Genomic DNA, 27,984 nt, shown 5'->3' with positions numbered 1-27,984 from the left:
TCTTCAGAAACAGGATAAAAGTTAAAGGAGGGGCGTCTGAGAGTGTCAGGATCAATGTCAATAGCCTAGTTGACTGCCCTTATCAGTACTCTATTGCTATGCATACCGCAGCACTGCAGCATTTGCCCTTCTGAGCGCTTATCCTCTAAGAAATAAATATTTTGGAACAAGAGGGGCAATCATGTCTACAGATGAAATAACCAGTGAATGCGATAGGAAAATGCATTAGTTTAGCTTTTTCTGAAATTCAGCTTTTACATCATCCTTTACTGCATACATGTAATAATTGACACTGATGTTTATATTTACAACAAAACACTGATAGCTATGTAAATCAACTCTTTATAAAAACAATGCAAATCAATGGACCATTCATGCAAAAGCATAACATTTGGATGTGCTGTAAAGAAGAAGACTTGCATGCATTGAGTAAGCTAGAATGTGATAAAAGCACTTATACACGGAAAACCATTAATTTTCAAGGATTTACCTCAAATTTGGATTTACTTATTTTTATAAAGAAATCTGAAACAATGTGGTGGACATTTTACGGCGCTATATGCCAAAATTACTATTCGTTTTAATGGCTCTTAAATTCTTTGACCGATTTAATAGATAAATGAATACATTAAAATATATCAGGGAATAAATAGGTATAACAAGTCAATATTATTAGGAAGGGAATCCATTGTAAAACAAATAAACATGTGGATGATCTGCTGTGGTGACCCCTAATGGGAGCAGCCAAAAGAGAGAATAAATCCAAATTAATGACATTTTCTTGCAAAACCAGTGTTGAATTTCTTTGAACTGCAGTTCACTTATTCATTTCCCTATCCCTTCAATTGAAATTTCAATTCAATATCATGTATGGCCTTTTCAGTTAAAGGAAGCCAATTCTTAAATTCTGAAAAGTGGAGTAACAAGCAAAGATTTTTTACTTTTGCCATTTAGTCTATGATAAAAAAATACATGACTTTAAATGTTGTTTGAGCATTAAACAGATGTGCATTCATTGATGATCAAATGGGGTCAGTTGTTTATGAAGGCAACTGCACTATGGTTTCATTGTCTTTCTATAACAAATGTCACTCTCCTTCCCTCTTCTTCATTTCTCTCTTTCCTCAGTGGATCAGCAGTCTCCTATGGGACACACCTCATTAATATATTGGTGCCCAGGGGAAGACAAAATACTCCTCCATCATCCAATTTTCCTGCCATCCTTGAAAAATGGATCAGTGGCCGAGCTGTGCTTAATTACAGCTGGAAAAGGGAGATATTTATTGAAGAGGATTGTACAGAGCATTAGCATGCAACAAAAGGGATGACATCTGCGTCCTTGATGGGTCCATCGCCTCGCTGACAGGTAAGATCTACGTAGGGTAATACCTCTGTGGGATGACTTAGACTTCCAGTTTGAAAACTGGATGGATGGGCCTCTCTGGCTAACAAGCCGAGGTTATCAGCCTAGCAAATCCCCTGAAGTCTGTGCGGTGGGCATTTTGTACACAAAGATGTGCAGGGCAGAATGTGAAATGCCCATCTGAACCCGCATGCAGAGCATGTTAAGCCAGAGGACACGGCCCTCTGCTTCAAATGAATAACAGAGAAATTAGAACAATGCTCATAGGGAGAGACAGTCATCTCAAGGGTAACTAAAGTACGCTATGAGAGAGACAGATAAAGATCGAGGGAATCAGAGGCAGAGAAATGAACCAGTTTGACTGCATTTTTTTCATAATCAGCTCCACATTTTGCTCACAAATGTATATTTATAGTGCTCATGAATGTATTTCACTGCATTGTTTACTGTGAATGACATGCCAATAGCAGGATAAACAGAGCAGCGAAATGAACTGTAACGCAAAGCTTTAAACTATGCCTCTGGTCTCCTGTTTTCTCTCCATCTTGCCTTTAAAGTCTGGGTAGGATATCTGTATTTTTGGTTTCCACAAACAGTCATGCCGAAACTGATCACGCTAGACTCATCTCCTGTGAAACTTCAGTCTAAGATGTCTAGTGTAAATAGTTATTGGCAGAAACCTCGCTTGCTGTGGTTTGTTGTTTACATGCAGTAAGATCTCACATCACATCAGTCTCGCCATAAATCTCCAGTGTGGAAGGCTGCTGTTGGACTTGTTATTAAAGGAACAGTTCACCCAAAAATACAAAAAAATCACATTGCTGCCATTATTTACTCACTCTCTTGGCATTCCAAACTCATATGCTTGGATTTTTCTTCGCATAGAACACAAAGAAGAATTTTATTTTGAAGAATTTTCACTCTCTACAATACATGCAACAACAGCACATCATTGCTGTCAGAAGGAAACCTTGTAAGTCCAAAACTGCTACTTTTCTGGAAACGGAAAAAACACTGTATTTTCTAAATAATTAAACACTGTGTTGTCCAAGTTGATATTGTGGATTTACATAATTATATGGTCAGACACTTGCCAAAATCAAGCTCAGATGGAGTTATGAGGTTCTTGACCAGCGACTGTCAGACAAACGTGCATTGCCCATCACATCTGAGATAGTAAGTGCATTACTGTACGTTTTCGCCAACTTACAAGTTATAAAGTTTATTGTAGCTATGTGGGTGCTCAGCTTTTTCTGTCATTTGGCCAAAGTCTCATGTTATAAAAGATGAAGTGCTTCGCACTGGCTATTTATTGGCTGACTGGCTATGAAAATGCTGTACTTATTCAAATAACCATTTCTTAATTTACTTTTGCACTGCAAAAAAGCACAGATGGTACAAACTGCATGCAGCACTTCATTCATGATAGAGGTGGCCGCTGGGTGGTGTTAATATGAGGTTTTGCCGACAGTTTGAGTAGAGTTCCAATACAGTTATACGAGTCTTTTTTAATACTTTTCATTGGTTAAATATTTTCAAAACCCACAGATAAACATAAAAGTTGACCAATAGTAATGATTTACAGACATTTTTTTTTTACGAAATATTGAAATATGAGTTTTCTGCCCGACAGCGATAAACGCACAAAAAAGCACCTTAAAGGGATACTCCACCCAAAAATGAAAATTCTGTCATCATATACTCACCCTCAAGTTGTCGCAAACCTGTATGAGTTTTTTTTCTTTCTGCTGAACACAAAGGAAGATATTTTGAAGAACGATTGGAACCAAACAGTTGTTTGGCACCATTGACTTCCATAGTAGGAAAAAAAAATACTACACACACACACACACACACACACACACACACAAATACTACACACACTAGTGCTGTTAAATTAATCACAATGAATCGGATGTTTGCATAATATGTGTGTGTGTATATATTATTATATTTATATATATAATGCCTGTGTGTGTATATACTGTATACACACTCACACACACATGTAAATATTGAAAGATTTTTCTTTTTTGGGTGAACTATCCTTTTAATGTGTCACTGTATGCACTGCAGCAGAGATTCATAATCACAGGAATCTGCTGGGCGCCTCACCATAAATTATGTAATTGACATATGCATTAAAACGCGCAAGCAAAAACACACATCTGAGAGAACAAATGATGTTTTATTAACAAAGTTCGGGAGGAGCACGTTCAGATAATTAAACCTAATTAAACACACGTGGAGCACATTCAGATAATCAAACCTAATTAGACAAGAGTGGTGCTTAATAAACGAGTTAAGCGCTGTGTATATATACAGCAAACTAACCTCCGTTCATTGACAGTTTAACAGCATTTGACCCCGCAGTACCTTCCTAACATGTCCGAATCGAGCTCTTCCCGTTTGATGAAGAATCTTTCGTCCTTCAGGATTAGGAATCTTTGCCACAATCCTCCGGTATTATCTCGTGGGCGTCAGGCCAAACAAACGGGTCCTCGCCACCGCGGGCGAAACATCCACAATCTACTTCCGCGTATTTCTTTAAACCGGACCATTCAATAATTCCTGCCATAGAGAAATGGTCATAAGGCAATGCCGCCCTCTTAATTCGAAGGAACGGGTCTTCCTCCAGCGTCAGGCCGCCGCAGCAGGCCCTAAGTAAGCCGCGCTGCAGATTCAGTCCCGGTCAGTCCACACTCAACATCTGCCGGGTCAACTCTGTGAGTGCTCAGCTCAAAACCTTTTCGTTTTATGTCCCTAATTGAACTTCGTATCACTTCAGTTGTTGAATCACGAGCAAGTTATGCTATCTGGATACTAATTTTGATCAGGGGAACACGCGTTTTAAATAGTTTCCGTACAAATGATTTGCCGTTCATTAACGCGATGCTTCCTTTTGGTAAACTCACACGTAAACAATAGGTCGCACATTACGTGCAGATTGCACACAGAATAAGAACCTTTCGTTAACACTGTCCTGCAATTTATTTACAAAAATCGCTTAGAAACTTAAAGTTATAGCATAAATGTATTTTTATTTTATTTTTATTTTTTGAAGTAGGTAGGCTAGTTTAAAGCCACAGTTTCACTATTGGTTTTTCTGATTCAGAACGAACAAATCGGCAGGGAATATGACCCATAGAAATGATCAAAATAAACGAAATAAACTGAGAAAATAAGAACATTTTCGTACGTTTAATAATCGATCTCTCAGCCCCGCACAGTTTCTGCTGAGCTCGGGATTCCAATTGCACAGGTTAAAACCATGAGTTCAGCCTCGTCCATTTGAATTCTGGGCATTAACTTGGATACAGTTGTTTTCCAGGCCTCACTGCACAAGAAAAAATCGATAGGATATTTTTGATCTTGTCCACCTTCCCACTGTTCTAAAACGCGAACTGCTATCTTTGCTCGGCCACTTAAACTTCAGATGCACATAATCCTGCAAGGATTTAATCTCTCACCTCCTCTTCGCGTTTTTGATTAACGCGCAAGAAGACGAGCATCGGCCCACCAGGCCCCAACCTACTCCTCCCTTTGCTCAGCCTCACACCAGAGGAACTCAATTTGTCCAGGTAAATTTCTCCACTGCCGCAGCAGTGATGTCTTCTCCGCTCCCGCAGGAGCTCATTTCTCCAGGTAAGTTTTCTGCTCCCGCAGGAGCTCTGTTTCTCTGGACACAAGTTTGACCCATGCTTTTTTGCTTAAAGTTGAAGACCCAACTTTGTGTATGTTTTGTAAAATTCCCTTATCTGTCAAACATGTTTTATTAGATTGTTCTGGCCTTAACGCAAGCAGAATGCTCTTTTATGAAGTTTCTTCATTGAAGGACATATTTAATGAGATTATGCCTGAAAAGGTTTTGGATTTTTTATCATGTTAATTTAAATATATATATATTATATAATATGACTTGTTTATATTTGCTTTGTTTTTATTGTATTTATATGATATTTGTATTTTTGTGATTGAATTTTTGCCATGAAAATAGCTCTGAATGCCGACATGGCATTAAATAAAATAATCTGATCTGTTTCTCTGGCTATTTTCTCCACTGCCGCTGCAGTGATGTCTCCTCTGCTCCCGCAGGAGCTCTGTTTCTCTGGCTATTTTCTCCACTGCCGCTGCAGTGATGTCTCCTCTGCTCCCGCAGGAGCTCTGTTTCTCTTGCTATTTTCTCCACTGCCGCAGCAGTGATGTCTCCTCTGCTCCCGCAGGAGCTCCGTTTCCCTGGCTATTTTCTCCACTGCCGCTGCAGTGATGTCTCCTCTGCTCCCGCAGGAGCTCTCTTTTTTCTCCAGGTAAGTTTCTCCACTGCCACAGTAGTGACGTCTCATCTGCTCCCGCAGGAGCTCTGTTTCTCTGGCTATTTTCTCCACTGCCGCTGCAGTGATGTCTCCTCTGCTCCCGCAGGAGCTCTTTTTTCTCCAGGTAAGTTTCTCCACTGCCACAGTAGTGACGTCTCATCTGCTCCCGCAGGAGCTCTGTTTCTCTGGCTATTTTCTTCACTGCCGCAGCAGTGATGTCTCCTCTGCTCCCGCAGGAGCTCTGTTTCTCTGGCTATTTTCTCCACTGCCGCAGCAGTGATGTCTCCTCTGCTCCCGCAGGAGCTCTTTTTTCTCCAGGTAAGTTTCTCCACTGCCGCAGCAGTGATGTCTCCTCTGCTCCCGCAGGAGCTCTGTTTCTCTGGCTATTTTCTCCACTGCCGCAGCAGTGATGTCTCCTCTGCTCCCGCAGGAGCTCTGTTTCTCTGGCTATTTTCTTCACTGCCGCAGCAGTGATGTCTCCTCTACTCCCGCAGGAGCTCTGTTTCTCTGGCTATTTTCTTCACTGCCGCAGCAGTGATGTCTCCTCTGCTCCCGCAGGAGCTCTGTTTCTCTGGCTATTTTCTCCACTGCCGCAGCAGTGATGTCTCCTCTGCTCCCGCAGGAGCTCTGTTTCTCTGGCTATTTTCTTCACTGCCGCTGCAGTGATGTCTCCTCTGCTCCCGCAGGAGCTCCGTTTCCCTGGCTATTTTCTCCACTGCCGCAGCAGTGATGTCTCCTCTGCTCCCGCAGGAGCTCCGTTTCCCTGGCTATTTTCTTCACTGCCGCAGCAGTGATGTCTCCTCTGCTCCCGCAGGAGCTCTGTTTCTCTGGCTATTTTCTCCACTGCCGCAGCAGTGATGTCTCCTCTGCTCCCGTAGGAGCTCTGTTTCTCTGGCTATGTTTCCTCTTTCTCCGTCCAGCGAGCATTGGTCTCCCAGCGGACGTTGCATGCATCTGTTTCCTCTTTCTCTGTCCAGCGAGCATTGGTCTCCCAGCGGACGTTGCATGCTTCTATGTTTCCTCTTTCTCCGTCCAGCGAGCATTGGTCTCCCAGCGGACGTTGCATGCTTCTATGTTTCCTCTTTCTCCGTCCAGCGAGCATTGGTCTCCCAGCGGACGTTGCATGCATCTATGTTTCCTCTTTTTCTGTCCAGCGAGCATTGGTCTCCCAGCGGACGTTGCATGCTTCTATGTTTCCTCTTTCTCCGTCCAGCGAGCATTGGTCTCCCAGCGGACGTTGCATGCATCTATGTTTCCTCTTTTTCTGTCCAGCGAGCATTGGTCTCCCAGCGGACATTGCAAAGCATCTATGTTTTCTCCTTTTTCTGTCCAGCGAGCATTGGTCTCCCAGCGGACATTGTAAGCATCTATGTTTCCTCTTTTCTGTCCAGCGAGCATTGGTCTCCCAGCGGACATTGCATAATTCTGTCCAGTGAGCATTGGTCTCCCAGCGGACATTGCATAATTCTGTCCAGCGAGCATTGGTCTCCCAGCGGACATTGCAAGCATCTGTTTCCTCTTTTTCTGTCCAGCGAGCATTGGTCTCCCAGCGGACTTTGCATGCATCTATGTTTTCTCTTTTTCTGTCCAGCGAGCATTGGTCTCCCAGCGGACTTTGCATGCATCTATGTTTTCTCTTTCCCATCCATCAGGTATCGATTTCCCAGCGGACAGCAAGAAATCTCCAGTCCGGGCTTCCAAAAAACGCGCCACTCCACCGTCAGCCGGTAGGGCCCATCAGCCCGACGCTGTGAGCTGCTCCCGTCGGAAGCTACATGGGCCCTCCTGGTTGGGCATTCCCAAATCTTGTCAACCAGTAGGGCCCGTCCGCCCAGCGCAGTGAGCTGCTCCCGCCAGAGGCAACACGGGCCCTCCTGGTCAGGCGGCATAAATCACGCTGTTCATCGGCCGGTAGAGCTCGCCTGTCTGACGCTGTGAGCTGCTCCCGTCGAGAAACGGTGCGAGCCCTCCCAACTGTTGTTCCAAATTACGACTGCTCCCCGTTCGTGAGCCAGCAGGCCCTCCTGGTCAAGCAACCAGGCTTATTCTCAAAACGCCAGCCCGCCAAATTCTCTGCGTTTTGGGGGGTCTTTGGTCTGGCGGCTGTCCTTTGCTCTTTTTGCCTTTTGGGGGAGTACTCTGGGTTCGGGCAAAATTCCGAGCTCGGAGCCCTCCCCCCGGACAGCACGCCAAATACGCATAATCTTTACTCTGTTTAATTGATGTAAGTGTGAACTCGTGAAATGATGTTTTATTAACAAAGTTCGGGAGGAGCACGTTCAGATAATTAAACCTAATTAAACACACGTGGAGCACATTCAGATAATCAAACCTAATTAGACAAGAGTGGTGCTTAATAAACGAGTTAAGCGCTGTGTATATATACAGCAAACTAACCTCCGTTCATTGACAGTTTAACAGCATCCCTCCACCACCCCATCTCCTCACTTATAGTCCTAATACTCTTACAACAACGGGGGGAGTACTCTGGGTTCGGGCAAAATTCCGAGCTCGGAGCCCTCCCCCCGGACAGCACGCCAAATACGCATAATCTTTACTCTGTTTAATTGATGTAAGTGTGAACTCGTGAAACATATTCCAAGAAAATGTACGAATTTACATAGGGGAGCCAGTTAAAGAAGATGTCACTTAAATAGTACAACCAAATGACCATGACAGTGTAAAGGCTTGTGGGTAAGCATGATTTATCACTAAGCATAAACCATGACATGCTTGAATGCGTGCTTCTGCTTTGTTCGGCTTCAGTCACCAAGCAATTTCAAGACATGCTGCACCTAATCTATACGATGGTAAAAAGTGTGGAGGTCATTGCAAAAACTGAAGAAACCTAGCAGGACTAAACAAGAAAAATCCATCTCACCAATATGACCCTTCTCTATGCATATGATCTGGGTGATTGTGAGACAGTAAGATGTGTGAATAACTGTACGTTCACACCGCCGCCGACTTGAGCTTCCAAAGCGGCCGGAAGTCATTCATTTTCAATGGAAGCTGACTTTTCTCAGCTGAAAGGAGCGTCAAATCCACCGGCGTCGCGTTTTGGGCGTTTTGAGCGTTTTGAGCGTCAATCAGAAAGTTGAAAGAAGCTCAACTTTATAATAATGAGCTATGACGCCGTTTGGTGAACGTGATTTCACCAAGTACCACATGTTCCTGGATCAACATCTTTGTTTCAAACATCTTTGTGACCGCATGAGCGCAACTTTTATTTGAAATATTTACGAACGCTCGTTTTAAAGCAGGAATGCAATTCATTTGCTTACGGTGACACCGATTTGACCAATTGCATTTATAGCCTAATGCAAATAATAATAATAATAAAAGATAACTATTCTTTATTCTTTTTCCCGACCAAATGTGACCAAAACGGTTATAAAAATGCTGTCATTATAAAAGGTTTCTTCAATGTATTGCTTGTTTTTTTCTGTTTATTACATTTCATGTTGTGACACTTCTATTCTCCCTGCAACGTCAGAGCGTTCAAAGTGTCCAAAGCATCAACAAGCTTCCCCGTACTTTTTAACAAGTGTCCTTGACAAGGCGGTCAGAGCTTCAAGTCGGCGGCGGTGTGAACGTACAGAAAGATGTGACTGTGTTTGGTGGACTTCTGAAAGTTCTCTCTCTGGGTTGGAGTTTTTATTCAAGTATAAATTCATATGTCATTTGATGTTTATGGTTTATGAGAGCACCATTTATTCAATGCACAACCAATATTACAATTTTGCTGTATGGTACAAAATTACTATCATTCAAAATTTGTGGTCAGAAAGATTTCTTAATGTTTTTGAAAGAAGTCTCTTATGCTCACTAAGACTGCATTTATTCGGTCAAAACAACAGTAATATTGTGAAATAACTATTTTCTATTGTAATATATTTTAAAATGTAATTTATTCCTGAGATGTCAAAGCTGAATTTTCAGCATCATTACTCCAGTCTTCAGTGTCACATGATCCTTCAGAAATCACACTAATATGATGATTTGCTGCTCGAGAAACATTTATTATTATACATTTTATTATCTTGTTTTTCAAGATTCCCTGATTTCAAAAGAATAGCATTTATTTAAAATAAAAATATTTGGTAGCATTATAAATGTCTTTACCGTCAATTTAATGCATCATTTTTTAATTAAAGTATTAATAAAAAAAAAATAAAAAAAGTCACTGACCCCAAACCTTTGAATAGTGTATATTTACACTTTTCAATAATACCAACATGCATTGTTTATTATAAATAACATTTATGCATTTATAAATAACTTAAAAAAGGATAACTCCAAAAATACAGTAACAATCATATTTTGTGTATCTTTTGTTTTTTTACAACTAACTGTTCAGCTATTATCATTATTTTTACTATTATTATTTTTATTAACAGAGACCTTCTCATAAAATGGTGTCAGGCATGAAGGTGCACCTCAAAGAGTGCTTGCTAAAAATCAAATAAGTAATTTTTAGTTTGTTTTGATTCAGAGGGACCAACAGTGATGATGTCAGAGTGGGTGAGTTGTTTGTAATTAATTACTAGCATTCCGACCCATTAAAGCAATTTGTGGACCATGATAGGTAGGCATTATCACACCCACTACACAATCAGCCAATCACAGTGGCATGGAGGTACTATGTCTCCTCCAATGACTTTTCGCCTGTATTATACCATTCCCTGGCCCTCACATTTATGTCACAATAGGATCTCAGACCCAAACATAGCTTAAAGAGAGGTTGCCTCCCAGTTGGACAGTGTTACTTCATAAAAATGAGCGATTTACACAGTATTTGAGGTCATAAAATATATGTTTGTTTTGTAGTCGATTCTTTTCTCATCTAATTTATTTTGAAGAGCTGTCTTGCCTCATCAGAGAAAACGCCCCTGATGTGTGGTGTTTTGACAGACTTACGTAGTAAATACTCTGCTGCATCCTGCTCATAATCTGCATCCTCCGGAAAGTGGTCAATCTTCTTACAGACACCTCGAAATGTTCCTGCAGCCATGAAGAACAGAGAGCAGAGGAGAGAGAGAGAGAGTAAAATACCATTAGTCTATTTTTTTGCATGCATGTGTTGGAGTGCATACAAATACACACAGCCCAGGAGTCCATTTTTTTGTGTAAATGTGTCTTGGTGTGTTTATTTTGCTGTATTTTCTTATGCATTTATCAGGTCAATGAACACAGTCCTAGTAAGCTGCTTGCTATGTATATGTGTGTGTATGTGCATGTATGCATGCCTTCTTGTGCATTCACTGACAACCCGTTCACTCGGCTGTGCGCTCAAGATGACAAATGAACAAAAATAACGTTTCTGCCCTCGGGCGTAACATGTGACCAGCTAATGAAGAGGTTTATCGTACCAAATACATGCGCCCTATGTAGGGGGAAACCATTCTGACACACGCTGTCACATTCTCCTCTGCATTAAAGGAGGAGTACACAGCTCAAACACTCGGTTTGTGTTTGAAATGTTACCCTTTTAAGCAATACTGATGCATCAACTTCTCTGTAGCTAATATCAATGCACAGTATTGTTAAAACACAAAGTAACTGTTAAAATGGATTAATTCAAAGACACCTATTTAACACCTATTTTATGTTGGGGGAGGGGGGGACTGGGGGTGTATGGGGGTTCCAGAGATCCCCAATGGTTTACATCAATTAAAATAAAACCAACCTCTTCCATTCAAATTATTTTGATTTGCTCCTTGGACCGAATCAAAACCCATCTGAAAGATATTACTGAAATATAACCCTCTGTTTTATCATAAAACTATTATGTAATTCTCGAATATGTAAACTGGTATCCATTTCTATTAAGACTCAATTTGATCACAGCAAAAACACACTGTCAAAAAAATAAATCTAAATAATCAATCGTCAGGAGTGTATTTTTATTAGTGTCTACAAATATCACCATTATCACCAATCTTTTAGCTTGGAAATACATAAAATGACATATGACAAAATTATTGAATATTTAATATATTAATATAATGAATAAACAATAATTAATACATAAAATATATTAAAATATATTAAATATACAATTTTATTGAAACTGAAAATACAAAAAAGTACAAAAAATGTCAGAATAAAGTATCAACTGGAACAACCAAATGTTAAGTATTTTTTAGAAATATTAAAATGGCATTGGCATCTCAGACCATAAACGAATCAGCCAGTGAAAAATGTTAGGTTACTGACGTAACCCCGGTTGGTTCTCTGATAACATGAAGTGAGGTATCTCACTATGGGAACGCCTCTGGGCGTGACCGATCGCGGAAGCACCAATTACACCACGTCTGCCAACCATGGCAGACCAATCGCTGCAGCGATCAGGGAGTCCCGGCTCCCTGTATATAAACCCGCAGCTACCTGCCATTTCGTCATTCTCCGCATATCTCTTCTCCGTGCGAATAGGCAAGGGGGGCAATGTTGTGAGATACCTCACTTCATGTTATCAGAGAACTGGGGTTACATCACTAACCAAATGTTCTCTTTCTAACATTCGTTCGGTATCTCACTATGGGATATAGACAACTCCCGTATTGCTGATATGCTGACGAAGCAGACTGAAGAACAAGGGATATAAATAATAACTGAATAATAGTCCCAGACGGTGAAAACAGGATAATATGGGGAAAGACGCCCCCTTTATTAAAACCACCTCATACCACCTGACTACTCACTCCCAGAACTGAGTGGGCCAGAGAGGGTTCTGTAACATCCAGTCTATAGAAACTAATAAATGTGTGTGGAGAGGACCAGCTGGCTGCCGCGCAAATTTCTTGAATAGAAATCACCTTAAATAGAGCCCAGGATGTAGACATCCCCCTAGTAGAATGCGCTCGTAGTGCTACTGGGGGCTCTATATTCATGGTATTGTAACATAACACGATAGCCTCTACCACCCAGTGGGAAAGGCGTTGACGGGAGATAGATTTCCCTTGTAAGAGTCAGCCCACGAGACAAACAGCTGGTTGCTCTTACGCAATGTACACGTACATGTACAGTGTGCGAACCGGACATAAACAGTGTAACCTCTCCTCCTCTGGAGAAGAAAAAGGAGGTGGATGAAAAGCTGGCAAGTCCACTGCTCTTACTGTATCCGTGTGATCATACACTTTGGGCACGAACGCCGGGATAGTTCTAAAATTGGCTCTTTGATCACCTGGAGCGAACTTCATACATAAAGGGTGAACTGATAAAGCCTGTAGTTCACTCACCCTTTTTGCTGTTGTAAGAGCAAGTAACAGAGCCGTCTTTAAAGCGAGCACCTTTAAGGCAATGCTATCAATGGGCTCGAACGGGGCTTTAGAGAGCGCGTTCAGGACCACAGACAAATCCCATGGCGGGACCAACGGCTGTGATACTGGGTGTAGCCTACGTGCACCTCTCATAAATCGACAGACTAGAGGGTGTTGGCCAAAAGTACCCAAATCAATACCCACATGACATGCCGATATAGTGGACAGATACACCTTAACCGTGGAAAAAGCTCTGCCTTTATCCAGGAGGTCCTGAAGAAAACACAGCACGTCCGAAACAGAGCACATTCCTCAAAAACTCTCCATTTGAGATTATATACAGAACGAGTCGAGGCAGCCCTCACGTTCTGAATTGTCTCAATAACCTTCGGAGGTAGCCCGGCTGCGCTCAGATTCAATTTCTCACGGGCCAGGCCCAGAGAGCTAGATTCTGAGGGGAGGGATGGAATATTTCCCCCCGTGCTTGTAAGAGGAGATCCCTACACGCTGGTAACGGCCAAGGCTGATCGTAAAGCAGTTGCGCAATCTCCGCAACCCACAGTCTCCCCGGCCAGTATGGCGCGATCAGAATCATCACATGTCTGCGCTCCCAAACCCTCCGTAGTGTCGGCTCGATCAATCTCAACGGAGGGAACGCGTACAGTAACACGTCTGGCCACTCGTGGGCTAGAGCATCCACACCAAATGGTGCATCGTCGCCGACCATAGAGAAGAACAGCGGACATTGTCATTGTCTTGACATAGGTCAAGAAAATATGATCATATAACATCAATTTTATCATCTCTACACTGGTTACCTATTAAGTTCCGTATCAATTACAAAGTATTCCTACTGACCTATAAAGCCCTAAATGGTCTAGCTCCTGTGTATTTAATGGACCTTCTATCGCCCTACAATCTATCGCGTTCATTAAGATAACTAATTTCGAGGCTTCTGGTCACTCATAGGATATCTAAGTCCACTAAAGGAGGGAGGGCGTTCTCACATTTAGCTCCTAAATTCTGGAATGGCCTTCCTGATATTTTTCGAGGCTCAGACTCCCTGTCCCAGTTTAAAACTAGATTAAAGACGCATCTCTTTAGCCAAGCTCCCCTGTTCATTATCCCCGGGACATGCGCTGCTCGTAATGACAGGAAGGTCCTGCTGCTCCACATAATCAGTCTCTTCGCTACCATGTGAAGCGAGTGAGAACGCACTCCTCCCTGTCGATTTATGTAGGCTATCACCATTGTATTGTCTGTCCTGACCAATACGTGATGATTTTTGAGAAAATGCACGAAATGTCTCAGAGCTAGAAACACTGTCAGTAGCTCTAGAAAATGTATGTGCTTCTCTGTCAGTGCGGGAGACCAAACTCCTCTCACTGTTCTGCCCTCGAACACTGCGCCCCATCCTGTGAGAGATGCATCCTTCGTCACCACTTTTCTCAGTACTATAGGACCCAGAGGGCATCCTGTCCTGAGAAAAGACGGGGCTCTCCAATAATAGAGAGCGGTCGTGCATTCTGGTGAGACGTGCACTCTGCGGCTGAGGCGGCTCTTTGGGCGAATGCCCTGTGACGCTGTCCAGTTCTGAAAATCCTTCATTCACGACAGTCCTAGGGGAACCACGGACAAAGTTGAGGCCATCAGTCCTAGTAGCCGAAGACACATTCTGAAAGAGACTGATCTCCCTCATTAAAAAAAAGGGAGAAGCAGCTTTGAAAAGTTTTGATGCGATCCTCTGATAGGAAAGCTCGAAACGTCACAGAATTCAACCTGAGACCCAAGTATTTCCCGAGACGGAGATAGACAACTCTTAGTTTGGTTTATTTTGAAACCTAATCTCTCCAGATGCGTCACTAATGTGTGTGTATCGCTCTCTGTCTGCCGTAGGCACGGCGCGCAGATGAGCAGATCGTCCAGATATGATGAAACCCTGACCCCTAATCTCCTCAACGGAGTCAGGGCTCCTTCTACACACTTGCTGAATACCCGAGGGGCTAAAGCTAGGCCAAATGGTATTCTCGTATACTCGTACGCTGTGCCCTGATAGGCGAACCTCAGATATTTCCTGTGCGCAGGAAACATATCTATGTGAAAATATGCGTCCTGGAGATCCACCGAGGTGAACCAGTCTCCTTGCCGAATATTTTGACACAACGTTCTGATAGACAGCATTTTGAATTTGTACTTTCTGAGGTGTCTGTTGAGGACCCGTGAATCCAGAATGGGATAGAGACCTCCCCATCTCTTGGGAATCCCAAAATAACGGGAGTATAAACCCTTGTGGCTCTCTTCCGTTGGAATCACTCTTATCACTCCCATTCTCATTAAAAAGGCTATTTCTTCCTCTAAAACCAGAGCTGCTTCCCCTTTGGCCACTGAAATTACCACTCCATTAAACAGAGGAGGCTTTACAGCGAACTGAAGCCTGTATCCCCTCTCTATGGTGGTTAATACCCAGGGATGAACTGGGTTCTCGCATGCGCGCCAGTTTACTGCCTGAGCAGCGAGTGGGCCCTTCCCGTCTTTGCTTACTAGAGGTGCACACACATTGGACTCTGAACTGTCCACACAAACACATTTCACCTCTGAATTCCTTCTCCTTTTCCCCACGGGAGGGAGAGAGGAATCGTTCAGAACGGATGGGACAGAGAAACCCTGGGTGCTGTCTCCCAACCCTTCCTGATGCCGAACTGACGTATCAGGTCGACCACCTCTTCTTATTCCCCTGGGGGGCCAGGCAATCGGTGTTTCACTGCTGAGGCCACGAAAGACTGTTTAGGTCTAACGAAACCGGGCTTTGGCTGTGGAGCCTCGTTGCCCGGCTGTTGTGGTGGAGCGGAGCGGAATGCCCTCCTCTCCCTGACGGTCTGAAATTCGGCCGACTCGGGTGATAAGGCCGAGCCGCCGGCTTTCTGGGGAGACAGACCTGGAAAGCTTCTCCCTCCCTCTTCCGCAGGTCACACTGCTGCCGCATCGCTGTTACCGTCGCGCCAAACATGGCTTTTGGATCTATAGGGGCATCCAGAAACTCTGCTTTCTCTTTTTCAGAGAGCCCTGACAGACCTAGCCACAGCGATCTATCTCCCACAACTGCTAAGCCCATACTCCGCCCGTTACCTATCGACTCCGTCAGAAAACTGTTAAGCAAATAGTTCCCAAAGTCTGTTGAGGACAGCTTCCGAAATCTTCCACGGGGAAGAGAGCGAGAATGACGAAACCGCAGGTAGCTGCGGTTTATACACAGGGAGCCAGGACTCCCTGATCGCTGCAGCGATTGGTCTGCCATGGTTGGCAGACGTGGTGTAATTGGTGCTTCCGCGATCGGTCACACCCAGAGGCGTTCCCATAGTGAGATACCAAACGAATGTTAGAAAGAGAACCCATATTGATCAACTACCATTTTGAATAAGAACATGTGTTTACAACTCTGAATTAATATTGAACATGCAGCACCCAAAGAATCTGCATAGACCAACTTCAGGATTTTATTTTCCATGGGTCTGCATGTGTGTTTGTGTGTCAATGGAATCCTTTTAGCCATTTTGTTTGAGAAAGAGACAGAACAGGTCTCTGTGGTGCATGGTGAGGGCTTTCAATGATTCAGAGTGAATCAGGGCACTCGGGCTTCTTCAGAAATGCCCTCTGGCTCAGCCCGCAGCCCTCTCCCACCATCACTGTCTACAGGTGACCTGACAGACTGGCCATTCAAAGCCATTCAGCTCTATTCACTCCCTCGAACACACAGACACAGGCACACAAACATCGCCTGCTCATAACACAGAGATGGAGGGAGAACAGAAAAAGAGTAGGCGATAAGGGCTCTGAGAGAGGGATGGTTATTGTCATGGTGACTGTGACTGCTGTGATGTGACGTATTTATGCTTTAAGTGGGAAGGCCTTTAACATGATTTGAGTCCTCAGATATTAAATTATTTGAATTTTAAAAATTGTGAAAATTGTGGTATAAAACACGTCAATGATCATTGATCAATCCTTGTCTTCACATAGAGCTTGCAACGTACAATGTTAAAGAATTATAAATAATTACGAATTGTTTTTATGGCACTTTATAAACACAGCTTATATCAAAACAGCCATATCACTATATGAGCAATTGTATATAATGGTAACAGTATATATTATTTTATATAATGTATTTTTTTTAATGTTGACAGAAATTCATCAATACTATACTATATATTATAAAAATAAAATATATTATAAAAAAACTCCCCATTTCTGTCACGTTACAGTACTATAAGGCATGAAGCAGAAATAATACAAAGTTATTTTTAATAAATCAGGAGAATACGCAGGATAAATAACCAAGGCAATTACACATCTAACAAATTAAAAACACTGAAAAGAGAAAACTCGTATATGAAAAAGGGCTTATTTACACAGAACTAGATCAAACTAGCTGGCAAAGGGAAACACCAATGAGGAGACGGGAATGAGGGAAGGAGCCAGGGAGGAGATGATGGAGGGAGGAACCAGATAATGACCCCGGAGCACCACCAGGACGAAGGCCCATGGCCACCAGTGGTGGAGCCAGGATAGTTGGAGACCCAGACGGAGCCGAGAAGACACAGAGAGCAGGCGACACTTTAGGTCCTGGAGGCCAAAGAAGAGCCGCGGTGATGAGCGGCCGAGGTGGAGACAGGGTGCGGGAGAACTGAGGTGCAGCCAGTGGGGCCGAGGACCAAGGGAAAACCGGAGGGAAGGCGGAGCCCGATGGAGCCGAAGGGGTGGAGGTACAAAGCACAGCTGAAGGTCCGGAGTCAAGGCGCAGGCAGATCGACGACTGACCGAGGCAGAGCCGGATGGACGAGGGAGCCCAGTGGAGCTGTAAGGACGATGGTCCCTGGTGAAGCTGAGGGAGGGAGAAGCCAAGGTGGAGTCAATGGGCTGAGGTGGAAATATGGGCTCGGCAGCCCAAGGAGGAGCCAGAGGATCCACTTGCCAAGGCAGAGCTGGAGACCGAAAGACCAGAGACAGATCCGTGCAGCAGACTGGAGCAAACAGAGGTGGAGCCAAGGAACTGAAAGGAGCCAGTGGAGGCAGGGTTTAGGAACTGTCTGGCTTCGGTAGAAGAGGGGGGAGAGGGAGGCTGGGTGGGATCATCACGAGGGAGATGGACCAGCGACGCAGGAGACTTAATTCCGGGCAGGTCCAGCAGAGAAGATGGATACTTGAAGTTGGACGGGACCAGCGGAGATGCAGGAGAATTGGAGCTGGGCGGGACCAGCGGCGACAGGAGACTTTGGGGAATAACCTCTTCCAATTCCACAAAATATTTCACAGTGCAGATGCCAGATGCAGCTCACCCTCAGCGGCTGGTGTGTGGGTTGGGCTTCCCTCCATGCCCTAATACTCTACAAGCACAACCACAGGGGCGAACGATGTTGCCGGCTCATGCAACTGGCCAGACTCTTCGTTGGACTTAGCCTTCGGGGAGATGAAAGGCTCAGGCGTCCGCTCTGGCGATGGCATCGTGGCAGGCTCGGCCTCTGTGTCTGCCGTGGCCTCTGGTGTTTCGTCTGTGAATTACATTAAAGGAGGAACCTAAAGCAGGTTGGGCTCTGGACGTATGGGCAAAGACATCAACAATGGTTAGAAATGTTCCAGGCATCGAAGAATGGCTTCTTGCCATGTTAGGTCATCCAATTCTGGCAGCTCCATTTGGTTATAATAGTTTGCTCCCATCCAATAAATCGATTTTAGCATGGCATCGTCCAGAATGGAGTGCTGTACCAACACATTAAACCGGGCAGAATAATTCAACAAGGAAAGTCCTTCATGAGCGAGAGCAATGAATGGTGCTGCTTTATCCATTTTGTGGTTCGTCGTTCTGTCACGTTATAGTAGTACTAGGCACGAAGCAGAATTAATATAAAGTTCTCTTTAATGAATCATGAGAATACACGAGAAATAACCAAGGCAAATACACATCTAACACTGACGACGAAACACTAAACAGATAAAACTCAGGGCTTACTTACATAGAATTAGATAATTAACAAAACTAGAAACAGGTGCGTAACTTAATCAGGAACCATGAAAACTAACAATGAACAAGAACACAGGCAAACGGGATCAGGAAAACCGAAACAACCAACACAATGAAACGAAACATAACTAAACATAACCCTGGCAGTTTCTCAGTATCCATCCATCCAAATAAATAAATAAAATTTCATGAAAAATTGGCATTATAGTGATCACTTTTCGGGAGGAAATGAAAAACAACAACAACAACAACCAAAAAAGTCAATAAAATAATATGACAATGCAACAAGTCCTACCTGATCCTAAAAATATAACTAATTTTCTATATTTGTATATTTTTTCTTTTGATTTTCAAGCAAAAGATGATCCAGGTATTTCTTTGTGAGATTTACCCCTTAACATTATACATAAAAAATGGTTTTAGCTGTCAAGATGAGCCACATTCAAAGCCATTTTAAAATAGCCTGTCTAAACACACACACACACACTTACACATTTACCTAGCTGCTTAAATGGAGGGTGCCATGGGAATCCTTCCAGTGGACTGAAACTTTCGCTCCATAAAAAATCCCACAATGCACTGTGAAAACCAGGGAGCATCGATGCTCCCTTAAAGGTATAGTTCACCAAAAAATGAAAATTTACTCACCCTCAAATTATTCCAAACCTATATGAATTTCTTTCTTCTGCTGAACACAAAAGAAGATATTTTGAAGAATGTCAATAATCAAACAGTTGATGGGCCCATTAACTGTTTCATTACTTATATTCTTCAAAATATCTTCTTTTGTTCAGCAGAAAAAAAGAAATTACTACAAATAGTTACTATAACCTAACCATAACCGAGAACAGAACAGAACATAAAACCTAAAAAAAAAATTACAATAAAAAACTTTTAAAATTTAAAATAAAATAAAAAATAAAAGTTTTTACAAAAGGAGGTTTTGTCCGAGTTAGTTCACTTCTGGGTACAAATTTGTCCCCAAAATTTGATTAATTAGGTGCAGACATACACACATATAAACAGTAGTTTCTAGCACTATGGCTATTGGAATGTCAACTGAAAGACAGTCATCTCAGATCATATTTCAATAAATTACATGTCCAGTGCCTGCGTCTACACTTATGTGTCTAGCGTAGTGTGAAGTACAATCAGGTGTCTCCATCCTCCAATGAGCTGCGATGGATTACAGCGGCACTAAAAGCATCATAAGACCCAGCATCTGCTTTTACCTACAATCACTCAGATTTAGAGCCCTACTCTTTGTCTCCATTAAACATAAAAACCTGCAGAATGACTGCGTGTTTGTCACAACTTCAGTTGCAGACCTGTCAGAGAGGACGGGTGAATGCATTAGCAAGGAAGTATTTCATTAGCTTTTATCTCTGTGTTTACTATCATTACAAACAGCCTGTGAATAAATAAAAAGAACACTGATGCTATTAGCTGAAAGGGTCCCCTGGAAAAACGCCTGCAAGGAATCTTTTGTATTGGAATTAAAAGTCCTAATTTGGTTACTATGCTGACAATGCAATGATTCAGAATAATCTGATTAGGAAATTCGAACATTGTTTCCGTAACACACACACACACACACACACACACACACACACACACACACACACACACACACACACACACACACACACACACACACACACACACACACACACACACACACACACACACACACACACACACACACACACACACACACACACACACACACACACACACACACACACACATGCACAGATGATCTTTTTCCCTGCATTGTTGTATGCAGGTGGACAGATTTGTCTTCATCACTACTTTGAGGTCTCATTGACCCTTTTGTCTCAGGACCCTCTTAAAACAATTAGTCACATCTGAGTCTCTGTTTCACACTTTAAGCTGATGGAGTGCTCGTGCTCAATAGAGACATTGAGAGAGAGAAGGGGGAAAGCAAGTAGTTTACAGTCAATATCGAGGTAAAATCACCAGAGACATGTTTTCAATTAAAGGCTACCCTTGTGCGGATTAGAAAACAACTCATCCAGTTGTGTTGATTCAAGCCTCTGGGTCTCCGCATCGGAGAGAAGTTGAAAAGAGCGGCGAGTCCTGTGGGTTAGGGGCTGTCGCCGCACTGACACACCTCCAGTTTGAATAATTCAACAGAGATCTCTTCAAAGGTGACAGCTTTGTTGAACGAGACCAGAAAGATTAAGGAACTGATGGAGACATTTTCCACGCAGCCCTCCCTTCTTCCCTTCCTCCTCTTGGATTGTGTAGCCAGTGCAGCTCTCTGGCCCATTCAGTGCACCTCTAAACAGATAAAGCGACACTTTTATAAAAGGAAAAAGAGAAAGGGGAAATTAATGAAAAGGTGCTTTTGTGTTGCTCTGCATCGCCGCTCTCGTCCGCTGGTCCTGTGTGGCCAGGGGTGGTTGGCTGTGGGCGCAGTGAAGAGCTCTGCCACTGGAGCTCCTCTGATAGCACACGAGCCTACCTCGCTCTGAGTGACACACGGTTAGTCACACTTCAGAGAAATACATGCTCAGCTTAATTTGCCTATGCATTCACCCTCAGCTTAAAGGGAACTTACAGTCAAAGTGTAAAGACTTCATTTGTGCTGAACAGAGCAACGGAGCAGAAGTCAGAAGTCAGCATTTCCATAAAATTTCCTGTCAAGCAAGATTTCATCCTGTTTCTGGAATATGATGGCCAAATACAGTGACAATTTTTAGAGGCAATCTTAAAGCCTTTCTTTTTAGTGTGTTACATGCGAAGAATATTATAATAATATTAGACACTATAGCTGTAAAATGCTGTAGTGAGCTACCTATCTAGACAGCATTTCAAGCACTATACACTTTAAAAAAAGCTGAGTTGTTTCAACCCATGGTTGGGTTAAATATGTACAAACCCAACCGTAGTTAGGACACTAATGTGCCATTCAAACAGAAAATTGGACCTTTGGGATTACACTGTGCTGCTTTTCCATTGTTTTTCTATGTAAACAGACATGTTTGACCGCTGCACTCGCGTCTAGCAAAAACGTGGCACTCAAGTTCAACTTTTAAAAAACATGACTCAAGAGTCTCATGTTTTTTTCACATTTTGTGTGAATGGCCACTATAAGGCTGTCTCAAGCGGTAGGCAGCAGGACCTAAAATTTACAAGCGCCAAACGCCAAGCGCCAAATGCCAGTAAAAATCGGCATTGGCGAGTAAATGAAACTGTGTCAATCGCCAGTTGGACGGTAATATTTTTATGAATTCTAACAACGCAATGTTGTGAGAACATGAACGTAAACAAATATGAACAGTTGACAGGCCAGCGCTGCATCGTCACAAGAGTTTAAGCCTTGCCAACTTAAATATTCAAGTGCAAGAAGATGCGAAAGGGAACTCACTTCGTTACTTGCGTGATGTGTGAAAAGTTTTGTGTGCGCACACATCCGAAGCACGCAACCAAAAAGCTGCGTCTCAGACAGCGTGCAAATAAGCTACTGAATTGAGCTCTCTTTCACGTCTTCTTGCACTTGAACAGACAAATTCACAAATAATTCGTAAAAATATACCAATACATAAGCGCACTTTAAAAAAAAAAGAGTTTTTATGAATGATTGGCTTGCTTTAACTGTTGCTCTGGTCTTCGTCAACAACACCCGCTTGCACCCCCTGCTGTTGAGATTGACTAACAGCAGATGGAGAGCATGCTCGGTAATCTACTGCTTTTCCTGCAGTTCCTGGATGTCAACATTTAATTTACTGTCGAATTTGAACCACTGAATTTGTGGAAACGAATTTGCCAAGCGAAATAAAATGGACCGAAAATTGCCTGTTGAATGTTATAGGTTGTATTTTTAAACAGTTTGAATATTTTGGAAGTGAAATATAAAGGTGAATATGGATTATTGAATTTATAATAATGAAAATGTGTTTGAAATGTTTTGAATTGAAATATTCACAGTTTAAATATTCAACCATGCTGAATTTCAGCCCATAAAAATGCAAGCCCTAAAAATACAATGCTGAAAAATGCAAGCATAGTTAATGCAATGCCTATTTTTTCCAAGTAGTGCAATTCAACAGGCTTTTTTGTTTCAAAAACATTTGGCATTATTTTACTTCCATAGAAGCGGAAGAGTTTTATTTTGTCTGAACGCAGATGCACAGTAGCTCCCATTCTCATTTATTAAAAATGATATGATAGAACTGTTAAACAAAGAAAGTAAATGGTAGGCTATATGGAGAAGGATTAGAGTGTTTAATAGTAGTAGAAAGGCAAATTCTCTTTTAAATATCGTTGCCATTCAGCAAATACGCATTTCTATAATTTGAACAAGTCTTTGAATAGCTAATAAACATTTAATTCCAAGTTTCTAATTTTGTAAACATTACATTAAATAAATATACAATTCATTGTACCAATTGTTATGCATGTGTTATTTACCATCTTTAAAATGTCATATATATTTGTTATATATTGATTGCTGTGGCATATATACTGGTCACGGTGCCAAGTAAGACATGTTCCTGGATCAACATATTTTGTTGATCCTGGAACAATATTCCTGCCCGAAAATGTTGTCCTAATCCTATCTCCTAAACCTAACCCTATGAGTTACCCTTCAAATCAGAGGGAAATTATATGGTGAATAACACTGGTGCAGAAGCACCTAACCTTATAAGCCTAAACCTGACATAAACGGAGACTTTCCCTCAAATCTGATTGGTTGATTGGAATGTTGTTCCAGGATCAACAAAGGTGTTGATCCAGGAACATGTTGTACGTGGTGAAATCACATTCCCTGTCATGGTCTACCCTGCTCTCTAATTGTTGTTTTTGATGTTTTTGACATTTTTTTGCGCCACATTCAGTACACACTTCACACATCAAATTAAATTCACAACCACTGAAAATAGGCACAGAATGAAAGATGAACTTTGGGATTTCAATTGGAGATCATTAAAATGAAGATCTGGATTATTGAGCTAGAAATGGCTTGTGCCAGTCAGAGAGTGACTGTAATCACTGCGACAGCACTGCTCCTTTCTGCTGCTTTTAATGACCTGTGTGGATTTAATTTTGCAGGTAGGGTCTGAAAATTAAGGCCCAGCTTGCAGACAGACTGATTGGCCTAATGGTTTTGACACGGTGAGTCATCCACATTTATTAGCCATGGTTTTAATGATCCTCCACAGGGCACAATATCTTTGCACAATAATATTCCTACCAACACGAGAAGCTCACTTACAAGCCCGCTAATTCAACTAAACACAACAAGGCAAGGAACGCTTTATTTGAGCTCTGAGATAAGCGAAGACATGGGGCGTCCATGTTAAATCATGTTCCTGGAGAATGGGGTAATAAATGTGCAATGTGGCCTGTCTAAGACAACTGGGACGGGACTGAAAGACTGTACAAGAGGTAATCTTCTTCCACTTGTGGCGTCGATTGCCCCGCTCGCCCGCACACTCGGCTGCAGTTAGCTGCTTATTACTGTTGTCTCAGCAGGGCCCAATAACTATTCTTGTTTATTTAAGTCCGCTACTTTGGTCTTTTCCATTAAATGGAGTCTTTTCAAACGACAGCACACTTCAGAAGACGGGTAGAGGGGTTGTGCAGCAGCTGATACAGGCAGCCACTTTCTCTAGAACCACAGGGGCTCTTGAATGCCTCTCAGGGACTGTGAGTGATACTGAGGTGTTCAGGTTTACATCACTCCAGGACAATATCTCTTCCTTTCCTCAGAAGTGTCATGCCCATTCAAAGTAAGTGCCCCCTTAGAAGTGGATTAGCAATGCAATTCCCAAGACAAAATCATATCATATCATATATCATATCATTATTTGTTTCTTTGATAATTAAAATAAAGGAAGAAAAATGTCCATTTGTACAGCCGTCGGTGTATGAATGAGTGAGTGAATGGGTGAATGTGAGGCAATATGTAAAGCGCTTTGGTGGCCATTGTGTCTGTGAAAGCGCTATATAAATGCAGTCCATTTACCATTTTACCATTTTTACAATGCTATAACAAAGAAATCACCCATTCAACCATATAAACTACTTTTCAAAATTGTAGAAATTTTGTACATTTTTTTTAAAGAAGTCTTAATTAAAAAAATGAAGTAAAACAATATTGTGAAAAGCAGTATTGTGAAATGGTATTGCAATTTAAAAGTACTGTTTTAAATTTGAATATGTATATTAAAATGTAATTTATTCATGTGATGCAATGCTGAATTTTCAGCATCATTACTCCAGTCTTTAGTGTCGTGATCCTTCAAAAAGCATCCTAATATGATGAATTGCTGCTCAAGAAAGATTTCTTATTATTATCAATGTTGAAAACAGTTGTGCTGCTTGATATTTTTGTGTAAACCGTGATACCTTTTTCAGTTCAAAAGAACAGCATTCATTTCAATTTCAATCAAATTAATGCATCCTTGCTGAACAGAAATATTCATTTCTTAAAATTGCGGTGGTGTATGTATCAAATATATTTACTTTTGCAATCTTCAGAAAAAAAATCATACAGGTTTGGAATGACATGGTAAGTAAATAATGACAGACTTTTCACTTTTACCATAAAGTTATAGTTCCCCCCCCCCCCCCCCCCCCCCCCAAAAAAAAAAGAATATATTTTTTTTAACCTGTATGTTTCAACTCATACAATGTTCCTTCAATAAAATTCAGTTGGCTCCAAAACAATACTGGCACTCTTTCATTGTATTTTTTCAAAATGTTTGTGTGTGTGTGTGTGTGTGTGTGTGTGTGTGTTCCACATAATAAAGACAAATGACAAATTAATTTGTCATTGGGTGAATTATTCCTTTAAATATTTCTAAAACATAAAAAAAACTAAACCTGACCCAAATAGTTATACATGAAAAACAGCCTGGCCTGAAATCTGCCGGTTTGTTGTGTAGCAGACTGCTAACTCACCCCAGAAAGGCCAAAGTGCTTTGACAGAGGAATGACAGTATTCATCTAAAGTGGGCTGCGCTCCCTATTTGTAATTCAATGAGACCATCTTGTCTTTTGGTTGCCAAAGACTGAACTCATGAATATTTGGGCTTACTGTGCAAAACAAGACAGCAGAACCATGAAAGTGAACACATTTTGTGTGGGAGCTAATCCTAAAAGGCCGTATGTTCGGCCGATAAATGTTTGCCCTACACCATCGGAGCCTGATCCGAGGGATGAGAAGTGCTGAAGTTTACAGGAAGTATGGGAAGGACTCAAAACTTAAAAAGGTTTATTCAAGTGTGCTATTAGTATACTTCTTTTAAACTAAAAAAAAATAAGACAGTATACTTTCAGTCTACTTTTTGCGTACTCAAATGTACTTAAAATTGCACTTAAAGGGATAGTTCACCCCAAAATGAAAATTCTGTCAGTAATTACTCACCCTAATGTATTCCAACCCCGTAAGACTTTCGTTCATCTTCGGAACACAAATTAAGATAATTTTAGTTAGCCTACGTGTGACGTCCGGTACAATACAGAAGCGCTGCGCTGTTACACTACGTGAACTAACTCGAGGCCCACAGAGAAGGAAATGAATAGTTGAATAAAGTCGTTATTTTTGTTTGTTTTTTGCGCACAAAAAGTATTCTTGTCGCTTGATAAACTTAAGATTCAGCTACTGTAGTCACTTGGACTATTTTAACGATGTCTAAATTACTTTTCTGGGCCGCCAAGTTTCAATCCCTTAGAAGCCTACGGAGGAGTGAGCCAGCTCTCAGATTTAATAAAAAATATCTTAAAGGTGCAATGTGTAAAAATTTTGAGTATCTATTAACAGAAATGCAATACGACATCCATAACTATGTTTTCAGTGGTGTATAAAGAACTTACTTAATAAACCGTAATGTTTTTAATACCTTAGAATGAGGCATTTATATCTACATAACCACGGGCACCCCCTTCTATGAAGGTCGACATATTGTGACGTCATGTTTCTACCGTAGCCGACAGCGAACAAACAGCGCTACAGAGCGCGTTTCGTCTCTACCTTGAAAGAGAAGCAGCAGAAAGCTAGAAGCCATAAACACCGTGAGTAGTGACTTTTCCCTTGTCAGTGGTGTAAAATATGTAGTTGGATTGTTTCATGTAACTTAGTTCTTCTCCCTCGCTGTGTTATGGCTTTGCTATGTGGGGATAAATGTGCTGGTTACGTTCGTGAGACAGCTGATTAGTACTCTTGTCATTGACCGTATAACAGTAACGTTACAGGAGTCACCAACCCGTCGATCTTGGAAGCATTTTAAGTCGATCGCGAAGAGTTTTCAAAATCAGAGAAAAAAAAGCCTATTGTGTGTAGTAAATGGTGTCTAGGGGATGCGGAGGCGCGCGCGCTGTTACAATCATGTCATTTTTGCCGCCCGCACCTTTGGGCTCATGCGGACGCATCGAGTTTAAACAAGGCTTTACGCTTTAACCAGCTCAGCCACAGTAACAGCTCATATTTAGCCAGCTAAACTTTTACTACCCTGTTAGAAAAAAATGTATAGTTGCATTGTTTCATGTGGTTCTTCTCCCTCGCTGTATGGCTGTGCTATGTGGGGAGAAATGGGCTGGTTGCGTTTGTGAGACAATCAGCTGATATTACTATTATTATATTATATATTAAGACCCTTGATCCTCACCTGACTATGGCTTTGTAAACTTTATCCATGATGTGGTTTATAATGGACTGTGGTACAGAAACAGTGACAATGTTACACACTCTTGGCTTACTCTGGCTATTCTCTGCTGTCTCAGACGACGATATGTTTGTCCCGTTTTAGCCACCGTAGCTTCTTCGAAAGGGAGGGGTGAGCAGTGGGCTGAGCCATTAGTGCAACTCGCAACCGAACTGCTAGATGTCGCTAAAAAATACACACTGCACCTTTAATTTGTGTTCCGAAGATGAACGGAACTCTTACGGGTTGGAACAACATGAGGGTGAGTAATTAATGACAGAATTTTCATTTTGGGGTGAACTATCCCTTTAAGTATACTGACAGAAAAGTCTAAGTATATTTGGTCTATACT

At 42.0% G+C, this 27,984-nt stretch overlaps 1 protein-coding gene across 1 annotated transcript in view; it reads right to left on the bottom strand.

Annotated features, from left to right (window-relative positions):
* The window catches only part of cacng3b (calcium channel, voltage-dependent, gamma subunit 3b), a 46,532-nt gene that overhangs the window by 3,430 nt on the left and 15,118 nt on the right, over nt 1–27,984 (bottom strand). The window contains exon 2 of the mRNA XM_056240653.1: nt 10,597–10,680. Within this exon, the coding sequence (XP_056096628.1) occupies nt 10,597–10,680 (84 nt within the window). The remainder of the gene's footprint in view (nt 1–10,596; nt 10,681–27,984) is intronic.

This window comes from Rhinichthys klamathensis, unplaced genomic scaffold (genome assembly GCF_029890125.1).
Source record: "Rhinichthys klamathensis goyatoka isolate OS25496 unplaced genomic scaffold, OSU_Roscu_1.1 h1tg000605l_1, whole genome shotgun sequence".
Taxonomy (NCBI): domain Eukaryota; kingdom Metazoa; phylum Chordata; class Actinopteri; order Cypriniformes; family Leuciscidae; genus Rhinichthys; species Rhinichthys klamathensis.
This window is presented reverse-complemented; position numbering and strand designations above follow the sequence as displayed.